Source organism: Populus nigra, chromosome 3 (assembly GCF_951802175.1).
Source record: "Populus nigra chromosome 3, ddPopNigr1.1, whole genome shotgun sequence".
Classification (NCBI taxonomy): domain Eukaryota; kingdom Viridiplantae; phylum Streptophyta; class Magnoliopsida; order Malpighiales; family Salicaceae; genus Populus; species Populus nigra.
In genome coordinates, this window is record NC_084854.1 from 17879125 (window position 1) to 17897080 (window position 17956).

A 17956-nucleotide genomic window follows, 5' to 3' on the forward strand; every position below is an offset into this window, starting at 1 on the left:
CTAGCTTTGTTCGATTGGCTTCTGAGCGGCGAGAAATGGCATGTTGATTGCTCTTTTATTATTTCCGAATTGATATGATTCGCTCTGCATGTTCGACCTGACTTGCATTTTGCCGGTTGTGCAAAGCATGTAATTTAGATGAAAATCCCATCCCCTATCGCCTAAGAACTCGAACCATGCCTAGGGTTGAGTCCAGTCGAGTCCTTTAAGTTCCTAGGCAGATTAGTGTTTATTTTCCAATTTCATGATTTTTCTTCCAGCAAAAAACTAAATTAATAATTAGCCAATAGTGCCAAACACTTGAATTCTTATGATAGTGAATACTAGCTGCCAGACCCGGGACTGATAAATTTTATTTGAAAAAACCGAGTATTTAATTCTTCGAGGGGTATTTAATTTATTTTAAAGTTTATCTAAAATATAAATTATAAAGAGACTTATTTGTTTTTGATTAATATAATAATAATAAATAGACCCTATAAAAAAACTATTTCACCTTCAATAACAAGTTAAATTATTTTGTTTAAGAAAGGTAAATTGATTGTTTTATTTGTTTCAATCCACAATAATATGTGTCATGATAAATAGAGTGTTTTTTTGCAAGAAATGGAAGGGAAATAGTTGTGCTCATAATTTTAAGACCCGGCCCGGTTCAAGGCCCGGGTTCCGGGTTTTGACTGGGTTGGTCAGGTCAGTTTTTATTTTTAAATCAAAACGACGTCGTTTTAGTAAAAAAACAAAAGTCAACGGGTTTGCAATTAGGTCTTGTCGGATTAATCCGCTGGGTTAGCTAAGTTACACTGAGTTTTTTTTTTATTTATTTTTTTTCAATCCAGTTTGGTTTTAGTTCCGGGTTTCAAAACTATAGTTGTACTGTACTTGTTAAGGACAAACAAAGGAGAATGGTATCATAGTTACAAAAGTAAAGGTGCGTAGAGGTAAGAAGTGGAATGAAGCCAAAAGAAATAAGATGAGTTGGACCACCCTTAATTGCCATTTGTTTCCAATATGTAGTTCCTTGTAATCTGTGATGAAAGCTGTGAGTAGCGTTCGATTTTTCTGCATCACAAAGTGAAGAAATGGTGCTAAAAAGAGAGAGTAAACAAATGGCTGCAAAATTGTTGAGTACATTCATAGCAAGCTAAGTTTCTAATGAATGATATGTTAATTAAAAAATCAACATACAATTGCATGTCTTTACATAGTGGGAGCAAATGATAGGAGAAAGCTGGCGATATTTCTTGTTTAATGCAGAAGTACTATGCAAGATTGATTTAAGATGTTGGTTGAGAAGGGGAAGAGTTGCAGATGCTGAGCATAGTGGCAACAGTCAATTGTAATGGTAAAAATAGGGAGTTTGTTGTGGACATAGAATAGATCATTACAGATGGAGCTTTCAAGTGGTATTTCTTCTTATCCATGTATAGAGCCAACGGGATATACTAATTAAAAGCAGCGAAGGTCTCCTTGTGGCTCGAGCACAATAGCCTGCCGAGAGAAAGTGGCATAGAAAAAGGATGCGTACGTCTTGTTTTGTTTTTGTTTCCCGAGGGAGCTAGGTAGATGGTTTGGAAAGTTTGCTATAAAGACTGAGCTGGTATTGAAAGAGAAGATAGGGATCGTTCTGAGCATGTTTTTTTTTTTTTTTTTAACTAAATATGCCATAACCGAACAAAGGGAAACTAAGTAAGAGAAGCTGGAGATAAGGAACAATGCAGTGAAGTGGCATGGAAAAGAGCTTGTTTACAGAGCCACGATGAAGTAAGTTGATGAAGTAAGTTGATGAAGTAAGGTTAATCTACTTGGACCTTGGGCTCAGGTAGTTTAAGGTTGTCAATTCCGTTCCGTTCCGTCCGGAATGGCCGAAACGTTCCATACCAATTCAAAAAACGGAACAAAACGGAACAAATTTCATCTCATTTTAAATCTCAGTCCGTTCCGGATTTTTCGGCTAAATTCCGCCCGAAACGTTCCGGTTCCATTCCACATATTCCGTTCCGCTCTTGAAAAGCCATTGAATCAAATTGAACCTTATTCAATTTAATTAATTAAACCACCCAATTATAAAAAGCTCTTTTTTATTACTATTTTCTATAACAATGATATTAATAATAACATTGAAAATTATTATTACTATTTTCATTAACAATGATATTAATTTTTTAAAATTAGATTTATCACTAATATATATGGTTTATATTCATGTTGTTTTTTTCATGTTTATATTTTGTAGGAATTTGAGTAAACCAAGGGATGCTTTAGATTTCATTAGCCTTAATAACATTGACCTAACTTTATATTTAAAATATTTGTGTTAAAACATTTTACTTTCATAATATTTTGATATTTTGTTTAAGTTGAATTACTTTAAGTTAAAGATCTATTTATTCTTGACTATTTAGAAATATTTTAAATTTTGAAATTATATTTGTTTGGCATTGTGTTTGTATAGCATAATTTATAATTAATTTATCTTGAATTTGAATTATGTTTGTTGAATATATATATATATATATATATGAACAGTACAACCCCGAAACGGCACGCCGAAACACTCCAAAATTGAAACATTCCGTTCCAATTGAAAAAACAAAACACCTACCGAAACGGAATTGACAACCTTGAGTTTAACAGTGATTTCTCCACATGTCCTTGCTTTAGGAGTCGTAGAAAGTGTTAGACCCCAACGAAAATGCAAAGAATGAAAGAGACAAACATCTAGGGGGGCTCTGAATTAGAATCAAACCTATTTTGAAGCACGAAACAGCAGAATGCAAGGGTAAGAAGAAGAAGAAGAAGAACTGCTCAGGCCACGTTCCAATGAAGCATACAACTTGGGTCAACAGGTTAGGTGAATCTATTTGAAATCATAAAAGACATGGCGAAGTTAAGTCATTACGCCTAACCTGAGCTTGCAGGCCTAAGCTATGTCACACCTCAACATCCTGAGAAACTGAACAATCAAATCTTGAGCAGTCGCTCTTAACGAATAGACAGGTGTCATGGGTAGCAAGAAAAGAAAGAAGTCGTCATAGGTAATAGCTGTCTATTGGTTAGAATGCCTCTCCTGGTAAGAGTTATCTTTTTGATATATTGAAAGTGTCGCACATTAGGCTGAAAAACAGTCATTACATAACAAAATAAACAAGGTAGCAGATATCAAGTCGTAGATTCTGCTAACATCCCCTTTAAATTGATGTTTGGTGATCTAGAAGTATCGATTTATCAATAATAAATCGTGATCAGAGAAATCCTGGGTGAAAACATCAGTAATTTAGTGTTTAATGGAAATGTGTGGAAGAAATGAGGGCATGTCAAGAAACATACATCAACCTATAACAAAACAACAAAATAACAAGTATCCACATAATCCACTTAGTGGGTATTATTAAAGCTCATAACGGTAAATAATTCCCTGAAAGGAAGAACAAGCCGTGACTAGATGTTGCTTTAAGATATCAAAGAAGATAGTGAACTAATATGTCTGAGATAGAGGTTACACAAACGGATTAACCTGATGAACAACAAACGAGATATCAAGTCGAATAATGGTCAAATAATTCAAATTGCCCACCAGTTGTCAATACATCAAAGGATAAGATAAGATCATTATCCTTCTTATACAATTTTAAATTTACCTCTATATGAGTAAGAATTGAATTACTGTCTTGAAGGCCGACTAAAGAAATAAGTTCTTGGGTATATTTATGTTAATGTAAGAGCGTGTTATTCGTACAATATTGAACCTCAAGTCTAAGAAAATATTGTTAGGGACCAAGATCTTTCATATGAAAGGAAGATCTGAGTCGTTGTTAGGACTGATCAATTAGCTGGAGATCAGATCCAGTAATCATAATATAATTGACATACATAAAAACATAACGATCCAAAAGGTAGGCCTGAGAAAAAATAAAAATAAGTCAAGACTCTGAGTAAATATGAAATCCAGTGAAATGGTACGAAACTTCTCAGACCATACCTAGGATTCCTTCTTTAAACCATATAGAGACCTTCTCAAGCAACAAACATTAATAGAAGGAAACAAGTCAAGAGGAGGCGATATAAATGTTTCTACCTTTAGGTCACCATGTAAAAATGCATTCTTCACATCCATGAGATGAAGTGACCATCCTTTCAAAATAACAATGACCATAACAATGTGGCCAATAGTCATTTTAGCCATAAAGGCGAATATTTCCTCATAATCAAGCCCATACTCCTGTCGATTCCCAAGTGCCACCAAACAAGTTTTATGTCGTTTGATAAAGCCATCAAAAAGTAGCTTGATGGTATATACCCATTTACATCCAATGAGCTTAACTCTAGTAGGACAAGGGGTTATATCCTAAGTACGAGTGTCATGAAGAGCCTGAAGTTCATCTTGCATAACCTGACGCCAACACTCATGAACAGAAGCCTGGGAATAAGACTTGGACACATAAGTATTATCAAGACGAACCTGAAGAGAGGAAGAATAACAACCATAACAATTTAGGGGTTGGGAAACCTTAGTAGATTGACGAAACATATACATGACAGGATCAAGTGGCGGTTTAGAGGAAAGAAAAGGTAGTGGGCGGCACCGTTAATACACAATACCTGGATTAAAACAAGAAAGAGTACTAGACAGATCATTAAAAGAAGGAAACAAAATAGAGGAAGACACATAATTAGGATGAGATGAAAAGAAGCATTCATTTTTAAGAAAAATCACATTGTGAGAAATACAAAGCTTATTAGCATCCATCTTAACACATAAACTCTTTTATGAGAGTTACTATAAATAAGAAAAGCATATTGAACATATTGAGTAGTAAGCTTGTGATGTTCAATAGGAGGTAAGTGAATAAAATAAACTCAACAAAAAACATGAAGAGAATTATAATCACGAGAAATACTAAACAAATGAGAATATAGAGAATCAAGATGCAAAGTAGGAGAAGAGAAATTATTAATCAAATATACAACTGTATATAAGACTTCTACCTATAATCTAGAAGGAACAGAAGACTCAACCACCAATGTACGAATAATATTTAAAAGATGACAATTATTACATTTAGAGATATCATTCTATTGAGGGGAGTAAAGACATGAATGCTAAAAGAGAATACCTTTTTATTAGAGAAAAGATTGAAAAACATTAGACATGTATTCTTCCTTAGAATCGGAGCATAAAACCTTATTACAAGTAAAAAATTGGTTTCTACAAGGGCAACAAAAGTTTAGAAGGTTGAGAACACATCAATTTTAGAACAAAGAAAATAGAACCATGTGAAATGACTGTAATCGTCAATAAATATCACAAAATACATGTATTAGGCATGAGGAAAAACACGATTCAAACCCTGAATATCAGAATGAATAATTTTAAAACATCTAAAAACTTGACTAACCTCCAAACAAAAAGGCAAGGATTTGCGTTTTCTAAGTTTATAAGGAGTACAATCAAATGGCAACGAAAAAAACTTATCTGTATTATTCAAATAGATATGTTTCATAAGATCTTCCAGAATTACAAAGTTGGAATGACCCAATTTCTTATGCCAAAACCAATTATTATTATTAGCAATGAGAGAAAAACCATTAGAAATTGAACGAGGAAAGAAAAAGGACCGAATACAGAAAAAACATGTCATTTTAGACCCTCTCACTATCTCTTGTCCCGACACTTGATCCTTCACATAACAAATAGAATGATTAAAATGAAAAGGAACAATTTTCTTCTACTAATTGTCCAATAAATGAGATTGACAAATAAATCAGGAGACACAAACACAACAGTAAAAGAAGATCTTAAATTGTCAATCATTGTAATGTGACGAGTACTGTCATTGACAATTTAAATATATTGTTTACCATCATACTTACAAACATTAAGTAAAGCAGCTAGACTTCTAGTCATATGATTGGAAGCAGTAGAGTCAATTAATCAAGGAGAAGTAAGAAGTTGTTTTTTACCTTAGAGATCAAGAATAGAAGGGCATAAATAATCATATATTACTCGGGAGTAATGTTGGAAAAAAAACTCAGAATAACGGGTTATGATGAAGATATAGGTAGAAAAATATATCGAACAACAATATGAAAAGCAGAAATGGATCAATTCTTAGGGCAGACAAAACAATGCTTAATAATATGACCTTGCTTCATGTAATAACTACAAAATTTCTTGTTGCAATATTTTGCAAAGTGCCCAATTTCCATGCAACTATAACATTGTAATGGAGATTTAGATCATCCTCTAACTTAAACGATATAGGTTATATTAATCATCCCAGAACCACCAACATCTTGAGCAAGGCCAAGCTATGAGGCGAGATGTTATTTTTCACGTAAGAGTTCACCCAAGCGAACCTCTAAAGATGGGATAACTTGGTGATTGATTAACCACTTCATGTATTTTCAAACTTATATCGAAGCTTCATCAATAATTGATCCCTCTAACTCTCATAATGAACCGTTTGTAGTAATGCTCAAGTTATTTGGGAACATGAGAATTCACCGACCTAGAATAATCATTCTATAAATTGATAAGTTTATAATAAAGTTACTCAATAGAGAGATTTATGTGGCAATAGTTTATAATATCTAACTCCAATTGAAACTTTTAGAAAAAATTATCTTGATAATAAATTGATAATAAATTTATAGAAGGTAATTTCATATTGTCTTAGCAATTATAAACCCACAAAAATTGTTGATCATATGAGATTTAATAGAGCTAAGAAGTCGGGAAACAATTTTGGTGTCCTTACCTTCCTAAAGGAAGCAATTTTAGCATTTATATATTTCCATTAACTAAGTTACTTGAGATTAGTAGAATTCATAAGAGATTCATTCAAATGTCCAAAACTAAAATTTCTATATAACATTATTCTTGTCACTAAAGTATTTAAAATATATTTTTTTAACTAGAATATCTATCTCACGTAATTCTTGTCACTAAAGCGTTTTAAATAATTTTTTTAACCTGGTCAACTGATAAAATACAAAATAATAGCAGGGGGTATCGTGAGCTTGATGAACATTTTCATGCTTTAACTCATACAACATATAAAGAAAAATGCACACAGTGGGGTTCGAACCCACGCGTGCCTGTGTATAGAAGATGTTAAACCGTCCTCCTTAAACTCTCGGGCAAACCTCCTAACGTGGTCTTATGACGATCTTTTTAATATATATATATGTACTGTCTTAATACACAATATAATTGATCTTTGATTATCGAAACACGCAATTTTTGGTATTTAGCACAAGCACGGGGAAAGGGCAAAAAAAAAAAACCCTAGACTTGAATCGTCAAGAAATAGAGAGAGAATGGCGGAGCACTTGGCATCCATATTCGGGACAGAGAAAGACAGGGTGAACTGTCCTTTTTACTTCAAGATCGGAGCCTGCAGACATGGTGATCGATGCTCAAGACTCCACACAAAGCCGACAATCAGCCCAACCCTGTTGCTCTCCAACATGTACCAGAGACCTGACATGCTCACTCCTGGAGTGGATCCTCAGGCTCAATCCCAGTCCCTCGATCCCCGGAAGATCCAAGACCACTTTGAGGATTTTTATGAGGATTTGTTTGAAGAACTCAGCAAGTATGGTGATATTGAGAGCTTAAATATCTGTGATAATCTTGCTGACCACATGGTACTTTCTTCTTCTTCTTCTTCTCTTTTTTTTCTGAATTAAACAAAGTAAAATCATTGAATTAATTTAATGGGTTTGCTGTTTTTTTTTTTTGGACTTTTTGTGTAAGCAGGTGGGTAATGTGTATGTCCAGTTTAGAGAAGAAGAGCACGCTGCTAATGCCCTTCGCAATCTTAACGGAAGGTTTTATGCAGGTTAGTACTATTCATAATCCCTCCCTTTTTTTCTTGTGAGTTTTTGTTTATTGTTATTCTTATATTAAACGTATGGCTATCATTTTAATTTTAATGGTTGTAAACAATTCCTTGTTAATCATTCAACTTTCAGTTATCTTTTATGTATTGGATTTTCCTATTTTAAATGTTTTCGCAGGTTTGTTTTGGTTCTGCTTCTGTTCTAAGTATTAGTAGGAAATAGCTTACCTATATGATATTTCGGCTGTGTTTTAAGAAGAGTTTAATATGGAGGCACATTTTGATATTTTCATGAACCCTCAACATGCCAGGGCGACCCATCATTGTTGACTTTTCTCCTGTCACGGATTTCCGTGAAGCTACATGTAGGCAATATGAGGAAAATGTTTGCAATCGAGGTGGCTACTGCAACTTCATGCATCTTAAGAAGATTAGCAGGTGGCTTTCTCACCTTAATTGTTTATCCAGAAGATATCCCAATACTCGGGGACTTGGTGGTCTAACCAATTTTTTAATTGTCGGTTTTAGGGAATTGAGGAGGCAGTTATTTGGGAGGAACAGACGAAGACGTAGCCGCAGTAGAAGCCATAGTCCTGATAGGCACCGTGGTCATGAGGAGCGTCCACATGGTGGCCGTGGTTTGAATAGGAGAGAGGATGACAGGGAGCATTACAATGAAAGGGGCAGGAGGCCTAGAAGCCGAAGTCCTGCACGCAGGGGAGGACGAAGTAGCCCTGGGGGGAGGAGAAACAGGAGTCCTGTCAGAGAGAGTAGTGCTGAAAGAAGGGCTAAGATTGAAAAGTGGAACAGGGAAAAGGAACAGACAGATTCTGGTGGTAGAGGTGATAGCAGAAACCCTGAAAATGATAGGGATAACAGTGACTTCGCTGAGAATGGTGGCCATTATGATGATGCCCAGCACTAGTAGGAGCTTGATGGATACTAGGGACCTACCTGGAAACGTCTGGTTTGTCCCTTTGCTTCCCTCTGCTTTATGTTTGTTTAATACAAAACTCGTTATCTTGGACAAGAAATGCTGCAACTTTATTTTATGAGACAGCCCATTCAGAAAATATACCTCACTACCATTTCCACTGTGCAGGTGGAGTACAGGTTCAGTGTCTTGTGTTATGAAAGTAAATTCAATTTCTTGCCCCTATCACCATCTTAAATTGAAAGGAAACGAAACGGAATGAACTAAAAAAGAAACAACAAAGGCATAAAATATATTTAGATCCTTCTAAGATCTCTCCTTTTAAACTGGAGTTGATTGTACATGCATGTTGGTGCAAGTTATTTCCACTGTTCAAAATTTATTTTATCAAGTATGATACCTGATTTTTTATGTAGATTTTAAGCTGATGTACCCGCATTGTCAGTGTTGTATCATAGTGGAACTGTTTCTGGAGTAAATTCAAAACCTCAAAGGTTGATAGGTACATTGATAGTTCAATCTCTTTTATACAAGAGGTTTATTTTAAAAAATAATTAAAATTGTTTTTCCTGCTTTAGCAAAAACTTCCAAACAAAATACCTGTTTTAATTGACTGCTCTCTCTAAAACCACAGAGTATTGTTTGCTCAGAGATGTTTTGAAGCTCTATATAACTAATCTTTGTTAAAAAAAAAAACCAAGGAGGAGGCTTTATCTGATCAAATTAACTCATATCTCCTTGTAGTCAGGATGGGTGATCAAATCTTACAGCAATTTGGAATTGTCTTTTGCCCTTATATGATTATTTCATTTTCTTCTAAAAACCCTCAACTTACCTACTTTACTAGTTTTGCAGGTTCAGGCTTTCCTGCTTCCCAGGATCGGCCTCAATCTCTTTTGGCAGCTTACAATGATATTTGTATACAGGTTGGGCTGTTGTTTACCTGCAGAGCGTTTTAGTGGAGTTCCATTTTAATGTTGTTGAAGCATCAAGAAAGCTCTTGGATCTTTGTACGATGAGGAAAACTCTGACACTTCCATACAAGGTGAAATGGCTCCAAATCATTTGTCATATGTAGATTCTTCAAATGAAATACAGATTGAGTTCTTTGGGATATTGGTAATCGTGTTTTTGTTTTTATCATGCACTACTGTCAAGTTCGTGGATTGTTGTTTTGCCACATCGAGTGGAAATTGTGTTGTGAGCTTATGATCAAAATAGTTATTTTATGCTTGTTGTTCAGTGTTTGCTCTTTCACCGGTCTGGAACCCTTTACCTCATCAATTATCATTTAAAAGTCAGATGTTTAGAGGGTAGAAGGTGCCGCTTCTGGCCGTCATGATCTAGTTGTAGAAGTGAATTTGGGAGCAATGGAATCCTGAATAAACGTGGGTTTTAAATCGAGTCCTTCAGTTAGGTCTGATTAGTTCCCTTTCCAATATTTAACAGAGGCAATACATGTAGTTTTCACATGTTTTATAAAAGAAATCTATTTGTATTCATCCTCTCACTCACCAGTGGCGTTTGTTTTGCATGGAATATTGTTCTAATTTTCCCCTGTACTTGTCTAAAACATTTTAGGAAAATTGTAAAATATTTTATGGTTAACCTCTACCGTTTAGTGTAGCTTGTTGAAAATTATTTTTAGTTCATAATATATTTTACCACAATCACACGACCCTACCTGCTACAACATTTGTCATCGCCACCATTATTGTTAAAACATCACCTTATCATCTTTTGCCACCGTCTGTGTATTTTGTGCAAAATAAATGCCCTAGTCTCGTATGCATATCCTTCTACAAATAGAAAACAAAGTCCCGTTAATCTAGCTTTACAGATACGGTCATACATGCAAGTCGAGTTTGCACATCCTTCTACCCGGAGAACAAAGTCGGCCAAAGGAATCAGCACGGGTGTTGGAACTTCATCTTCCCTTGTGTCATGATAATCATTTATGCTATCTTTGCCTCTCTTCTTTGTCTCCTTCAACCTTTTCAAATCATCTCTCTACTGCTTCTTTTGGAGTTTCACCTGATACTCGTACTCAAAAAAAACTTACCTTTGCTCTCTGCTAAGCTTCTGAACATGAGATTTACTCGAAGGTTTGAATGGTGGGAGCTGGTCCTATTCATGCTCATCTTCCCCATCGAAATCAAAGAGACAACAAAGTCCATTTCTGAATCAATGAATTTGAAAACCCATCACTCAAAAACCTATAGCAAATATCATTTACTTGAAAGATCTAATGCTGCATTAAATTCCCAATTCATTCCGATCTACAAAAACCTTATCAAATCTTTTGCAACTGTGATACCAATGAATCTTTTCACCACTAATCTGAAACAGAAATCAAACCGTTCAATCACCATCAAACATGAGCGACACCAGCAGGAGCAGCGGCAGAGGAGGCATCGCCACCGAGGAAAGACAAGAAACCAGCATTAGCAGGCTCTTGGTCATCAAGAAACAAATCATCAGGAACCCTAAACGCACCATGAGCATAAAGAAGAGCAAACCCAACCATTAAAGCGGAGATCAAGAGCGATCCTGTGCTTGTCAAGAAAATAACAACAATCGTCAAAACAACAAGAATCCCTAAAGTTTCACAGTCCGAGGATGTACGACCAACAATAACCAAAGGCTGATCTGGTGGTCGAAAGGGATAGAGGGGGTCGGGGTCGGCGATTGGGATTGTAGGAGGGGGAGAAATGATTTGTCATTTTGTCTCTCATTGTTATATATGGGGTACTGTGGTTATTTTATTCTACTATTTGAATTATTATTTTTATTTAAGTTGGAAACTGTTATTTTTTAAAATTTACTAGATAAATATAATTTTAACTAAACTATAAGATAGTAATTTTATTTATTTATTTAAGGTTAGCACCTTGGTGCATTGATGCCAATAAAATCTATTCATCGTAGGCGCAACATCACCGAGACTGTTGGGAAGAAGATTTTCAGATTGATTGAGAAGAGGAGAGAGACAATAGCATGTGTTGCCGGTTGTCGGTAAAAAATGGAATTGTTCAAAACTTGTTCAAATAAAATATAAACAATATATAGCAAGTTATATTAATTTCAAGTGGTTAGAAATTTTGTTCTACAATCTCAATTTTTACTTCCAAGCCACTACTATATAAACCACTTTAAAATCTTATAATCTTTCACTGTGGGATGGAATTACAGACCAACTATATAAATTACTTAAAAATCTTATAATCTTTCAATGTGGGATTATGATTCTAGATTTAAATTTTTTTATCAATCAATGATTTTTTATATCAATTTCTCATGCATTCATAATTTTTAGTCTTAAATTACTTATCTTGAATAACATTTTCTAACAAAACCTTAACCCCAAATATAAGTGAATTCTAAATTTATTTTGGCCTTAAATATATTCATTACCGATGTCAAAGTCAATTTTCAACAATCCCTTATATAAATGAAAATTGTTTGACCAATGTATGAAGACGTGATGATTTTTAAAGAGGAAATGAATTTGTAGATCACTATATTAGAATAGGTAGCTTTTAGCTTTGAACATTTTTTTATATAGTGCTATCAAATTTTCTTAGCTAATTAGTAAACACTATGTCTTGAACTATTTGATTTTTTTTTATGTAAATTATGATAATAATACTCACATAGCTCTTATTCTAAATATTTTTTTAGTTCTCATGATTGTGTTTATTTTGACCCTGAACATCTTCTGATTTCATGAGTACTAAAGTGAATTCAACCTTTTAAAATTTTTAAAGAAACAACTATATTTCTCTCATATAGGTAATCTCTCTAAGAATATTCTACTATACTTTACTTTGTAAACCAAGATATGAGAATCATTAAAAACATAACTCATCCTTGTCATGTTATAGCTAACACCTTCATTAATCATAGAAATAAATAGAGAATTTATTATTTCTGAATGATAATGAAAGTATCATATGAATTAGTTTTTTCTTGGACCATTTTTCATCCTGGTAAATCTAGTAAACTAGATAGGGTAATTATCACATCGTTTTTATCTTTAAAGGCTTTGAGTGCTTTCTCCTCAATAAAATATACACAAACTCTCTTATTAAACTTTTAATAAGCAAATCCATAATATTTTCCTTCGATCTCACATAGTCCACGAAAATAACTGCATTCAAGAGAAAATGTTCAATAATATTATGTCTATAATGTATATCATTATACATGTTTCTCTGTGCTCTTTCAATTCTATACTAGCTATCACATTGGACACAAATTATTGTAACTAGCTTTGGCTAACATGAAACATCCTCTTATAAATTTTAAAGTCACTCAGTTTCCTCTCTAACTTTGTCAAGAGCTATAAACTCTAATTTTATCGTGGATCTTATGACGCACATGTGTTTAGAGTATTTTTAAGACACAATCGCTCTACTAAGCATAAAAATATATCCACTAGTGGGTTTTGAATACCTTATTTATAGATTTATAATAATTTATTTGAGAATTTTACTTTATAATTTATTTCAATTTGATTTCTATGAGGTTATCCTAGTCTCATAACCTAGGTCGCGGTTTAACACGATCTTAGGTTGATTTTTTTGTCCTTTTGTATTTGAATTTATTTTCGATTCCATCCTTCAACATTAGGTTGATTGAAAATTGAGCCTTATAATTTGTTTCAATTTGATTTATATGAGATTATCACAGTTTTATGACCTGGGTCATGTATTTGAAAGATTAACCCGAGTCAATTCAATATGTTGTTATCTCACTATTTTAAAAAAGATGTTTAATTTTTTTTTTTTGTATCAAACTACGTTTTTACTTTTAGTCTAGATTCTTTTGGACCCGCCAAGTCAACCAAGTAATATTAGTTCAACCCCACACAATTCATTGTTTTTTCTATTAGAAAATATGTTAACAATACCTGAACGTTTTTCTTACATTAAAAAAAAATATCCAACTCTAACATTGCATGAGCCAAAGATCTAGCATACTAAACATAAGTATTTTTCCTATATACTATCATAGTTGTTTTCTACCACAAACCAGTAGCCTTTATTTAGAACATGCAGAAAAATGTGAGGCTATAATATGTGTTTCGTAATGCATTAGCTGCTTTTGTAAAAATGCTTTGAAAATATTATTTTTTTCATAATATTTTGAAAATTTAAAGAGCTGAACATGAAAATCAAGAAGAGAGAAAAAAAAAAAAAAAAAAAAAAAAAAAAAAAGAGAGATTGCCAGTATCAAACTAAATATCCATCAAAAACACACATCGACCACAAATGAAGGGGATGCCGAGAAAAATCAAAGATCACCCCGTAAGTTATTGCTTAGCCATCATGCGATATCACACACTCCATCCAAAGATAACAACCAACCAAATATCTGACAAGTGCACGTTACAGCTACTATTTTTTAATATTTATTATAACATAAGAGTTAGTCCATTTAATAATAACAAAAAAAAAACCTTAAAATACAACTCCTCTTGGACCAAAGGCAGAGGGGGTTTTTTAACTGAAAAACCCAAAATTTTCCCTATACGCAAGGTCTTTAAGGGCATTTTTGTATTTTTACTGATCTAAAAATACTAAAAACTAAACTTCTACCCAATCAGCCAGGCCAAATATCTTTGGTTATAGTAATATTTGCAATGTTTTGACTCCCTTTCCCTTTTAGCTTATTCTGTTATTGTTATACCAGGTATGAAATATAACAGGCAAAGAGGGAAGATGCTAAGAACTTTAAAGAACAAATGTTCTTATGCAAAGGCTGGCTAGAGAAGAGCGGCCACCACCCAAAATTCCAATTTTAAGTTTACCGCCCGAGGAGCAGCAAAATTTTGCAGCACTCGTTTAGTAAGCTTTTCATTGATTTCAAACCACGCAAACAAGTTAGAACCTGCTCCACTAAACTACCATGAGCACGCTCGAAGGTGTGAGATGGATTTCGCTAGCATTGAATGCGCCATAATTACGTGCTTCACTTCATGTATCCTTGACAGATTCTATAAATAAATCATCTAATTTCAGTTTCGGCTTCCGCAACTAATATATTGACATTGATTCTTAACCAGATCGTTCAAGATACCGTCCACCAAACATGGAGAATAAAACCGCTGAACCAAACATAATCAACGACTACCACCTTTCACATCTCTACTAAATCTAGCTCAGTCTCATAAGCAACACCCGAAAACATCAAGCTGATCGAGCAAATTAAAAAACCATCCTATGCAGCACTGTGCTTAGCCTTTGAATGTGATTGTAAAGCGTTTTCCGAGCCAAATGACCTGCAAAAATTTCAATGTAAGACTCTGGAGAGGATTAATCTCAGAAGTAGACCATGTAATATACCTGTTGCAGGAGTTGCAAGAAAAGGATTTTTGAGCCTGCTCCTTCCTCTGACTGTTAGCAGATGTTTTTGCAGCTTGTTTAGAAGGGTGAGGAGTTGCTATATGGACACCTGCTTTCTTCAAATCTGCACAATCAGTCAGCCAGTCATCTATAATTTGAAAATACTAACACCATGGGTATCGAACTAAATCATGCACATTTAAGTAGGCAAAATTGGTTAAAACATGATAGCACCCAACAAAAAGAACAGATGAAACGAACTGATGTATAAGCACATGAAATAAGATCGCAAACCAATCCCCCATCCAAGGCATCAATATTTACATCTGAGACGACAATTAAATGCTATCCAAAGGTAATCAATGCGAAAAGGCTGAAAAATGAATAAGAAAACACACTACCATTATCCCTTGAGTAAGAAGGACAGGCAATGAGACAGAAAATCACCGGTTTTTTGAGGAGTTACAAATTTAGCCTTCTTATCAGGTACAGGGTTTTTTGAAGCAGATTCTGCGGATCTCTTCTTGCCAACTTCAGCCTGCAATAGTAAAAATCACAGACAACCCCAATCAGTATAACCTCAGGAAAAACGCAGGAATATTGTTTTAAGTCAAACATATTGACATGCAAGGATACAAGCACTCCGACCTTCTTTGGAGTCTTCACATCCCCATCATCACTGTCATCATCTTCTTCATCACTTTCATCATCCTCGTCCTCACTACTCTCATCCTCATCATTGGCCATCATCATTGCCTGAAAGAATTACCATGAAAATTAGCAAAATCAAAAGATGTCATAACTACAATCTATAACAAGCAACTAAATGCAGTGAATGGTTAGCCATGAATTCAACTCAACATAGAAAAACAAAAACTCCAAAAGGCAAAACAAACCATTCTAACTAAGCAACTCTAATAAACAAACGTTGCTCTGGAAAATTAATCTTGAAAAGATATGCTTGATTACCAATACAGCAACCAAACATGACCATGAATCAGTTAAGATTAGCTAAAACAAATACACTTCCATATAGGTAACTAATTAATAGTCATTGCACCAACAACAATTAGTTCTCTAATGGAACTGGTTAGATAACTGATAATTTGATTGATTTCACACTCAGCAAAGCACCATATTTTGTATCCATGGGACAAGTCCTCACACAAAGATTGAGCAATAAATGCAATTGGATGGATCACTCGCAGTGAACATAAATGGGTATCAGAGATCCTTATGCAGCTGGCACATAGTTTTCACTCTTCTGTAGGTCATTTGCAATTTTCTCCGCAATTAAGCAAAGCCTACTTTAACTGGTGTGTTCATGTCAGTGTTTCAGCTAATGTTGCCTTAAGAGGTCAGAGATGTGCAAGCAGGAAGCCAAACTCAAATAACAGCCTACAGACAAAAATCACTACCTGATCATCGCTTGACTCGCCATCATCAGATGAATCATCCTCTTCATCACTGCTATCATCATTCTCTGGTTTGGGTTTCCCTTCTTTGTTCGGTTCCACGATCTTCACCTTCTGCTTAGAATCAGGTTTTGCAGCATTTTCGTTTTCAGGCTTTGGTTGCTTTGCCTCTTCTTTCCCTACAAATTAAAAAAGATCATCACATCAAGTCAGGTGGAAATGAGTACAAGACAATGCACAAAGCAAACATTAACACTACCGTTATCAACAGGGACTGGGAGATCCTCTTCACCATCAGAATTAAACTCTGAAAGGTAAAAAAAAAGGTGCTGATTCAAGGACCATTGAAAAAACCCAAATTCAGAATTGAAAAAAAAAATGGAAATGCATCAAAATGACTCACCGTCGCTATCACTCGTAACGAAATGACACGAAGGCAGTCAAGGAGACAACAAGAAGAGAAAACAGAAAACCAGTAACATGAGAATTATAAAAACTGAAAAAAAGGCATTATGAAACATTAATCTGTGTAAAAGGATATTCGGGTTGAGCAACTTTATATCCGCTGAAGAAAACACTCCCATTTTTCAAGTTATGTGAGAGCTCGAAGTCTTTCTCGAAGACAAGATCAAAAGGTATTTGAGGGATTTTCTCATGAGACAGTGTTCCAAGAACAAGCTTCTGATCATCAAAATTCACATATAGGCAGACAGATTCATTCCCTTTGTCCTTCTTGGCCTCGCCAAGGCAAGCCTGTCAAGAAAAAAACAAAGAAGAACAACTAAATATGTAAAAATGTCAAACAAAGTTCACCGGAAATCCCGTTCAGAACCTGCGAAAGATGGAGGATGAAGCCATCACCACTTTCAACCCTAAGGGGCTCGCCACCTTTGACCTCAACACCTGAGCATAACAAACGGCAAAATGGCGAAAACATCAATTAAAAGTCAAGATTTCTGTTATTTTCAAGATGCAAAATTCGAGAACCAAAAATCACACAAGTAGAAAATGGATCCATCGATCGAAATGCAAGCAAGTTTGAGATTGTTTTACCCCAGAACTCCATCGTTTGGCAACGAGAGAGAGATTGCTCAGACACGGTTAGGGTTTTTCCTTTTACCTTTTCTCTTCTAAAAGAGCCTAGAAAGAAAAGGTTATATTATTATTTCTTTTTGTTGAGAGAGAGAGTTTCAAGAGTGTTTGGGACAGTGTTTTAACGCGAGTTTTTAAATCAATAAAATTTTTTATTTTAAAATTATTTTAATACGTTAATTTTAAAAATAAATTTTTAAAAAATATTATTTTAATATATTTATAAATAAAAAATACTTTAAAAATTAACTATCACAACTACAAAAACACCCCTGAAAAATTATATTGCTACACGGTTGGGCCCAATACTATATATTTATAGCA

The 17956-nt window shown here is 34.4% G+C and overlaps 2 protein-coding genes across 7 annotated transcripts; one reads left to right on the plus strand and one right to left on the minus strand.

Moving 5' to 3' along the window:
* The first annotated feature begins 7232 nt into the window (after positions 1 to 7232).
* On the plus strand, positions 7233 to 10020 carry LOC133689610 (splicing factor U2af small subunit B-like). Of its 5 annotated transcripts, none has more exons than XR_009841326.1 (6): positions 7233 to 7650; positions 7763 to 7844; positions 8156 to 8282; positions 8373 to 8811; positions 8947 to 9280; positions 9705 to 10020. XR_009841326.1 is itself a non-coding variant. In XM_062109533.1 (5 exons), exons 1-4 carry the CDS (start codon positions 7321 to 7323, stop codon positions 8767 to 8769), a joined length of 936 nt encoding a protein of 311 aa, XP_061965517.1. In that variant the 5' UTR covers positions 7233 to 7320; the 3' UTR covers positions 8770 to 8811; positions 8947 to 10020. The 5 variants fall into 5 exon arrangements, 3 of the variants coding, with proteins under 3 accessions (XP_061965517.1, XP_061965519.1, XP_061965518.1); XR_009841327.1 differs by having other exon boundaries at positions 8947 to 8980; XM_062109533.1 differs by having other exon boundaries at positions 8947 to 10020.
* A 4788-nt stretch (positions 10021 to 14808) lies between these two features.
* On the minus strand, positions 14809 to 17752 carry LOC133690354 (histone deacetylase HDT1). 2 transcript variants are annotated; one of them, XM_062110621.1, is made up of 10 exons: positions 17594 to 17752; positions 17373 to 17443; positions 17082 to 17293; positions 16944 to 16957; positions 16800 to 16847; positions 16544 to 16719; positions 15774 to 15881; positions 15573 to 15663; positions 15126 to 15249; positions 14809 to 15061 (listed from the first exon to the last, which is right to left on the minus strand). In XM_062110621.1, exons 1-10 carry the CDS (start codon positions 17604 to 17606, stop codon positions 15001 to 15003), a joined length of 918 nt encoding a protein of 305 aa, XP_061966605.1. In that variant the 5' UTR covers positions 17607 to 17752; the 3' UTR covers positions 14809 to 15000. The 2 variants fall into 2 exon arrangements, with proteins under 2 accessions (XP_061966605.1, XP_061966606.1); XM_062110622.1 differs by lacking the exon at positions 14809 to 15061 and having other exon boundaries at positions 15190 to 15249; positions 15527 to 15663.
* Between the last annotated feature and the right edge of the window lie 204 nt (positions 17753 to 17956).

Excerpts from the sequence above, each read along its gene's own strand:
- LOC133689610 (XM_062109533.1), top strand. The coding sequence starts at position 7,321 with ATGGCGGAGCACTTGGCATCCATATTCGGGACAGAGAAAGACAGGGTG. Across the intron at positions 7,845-8,155 it reads TAACGGAAGGTTTTATGCAG|GGCGACCCATCATTGTTGAC; the intron begins GTTAGTACTATT and ends TCAACATGCCAG. Across the intron at positions 8,283-8,372 it reads CATCTTAAGAAGATTAGCAG|GGAATTGAGGAGGCAGTTAT; the intron begins GTGGCTTTCTCA and ends TGTCGGTTTTAG.
- LOC133690354 (XM_062110621.1), bottom strand. Across the intron at positions 17,294-17,372 it reads TCATCCTCCATCTTTCGCAG|GCTTGCCTTGGCGAGGCCAA; the intron begins GTTCTGAACGGG and ends TTTTCTTGACAG. Across the intron at positions 15,250-15,572 it reads TGTAACTCCTCAAAAAACCG|ATTTGAAGAAAGCAGGTGTC; the intron begins GTGATTTTCTGT and ends CTGATTGTGCAG.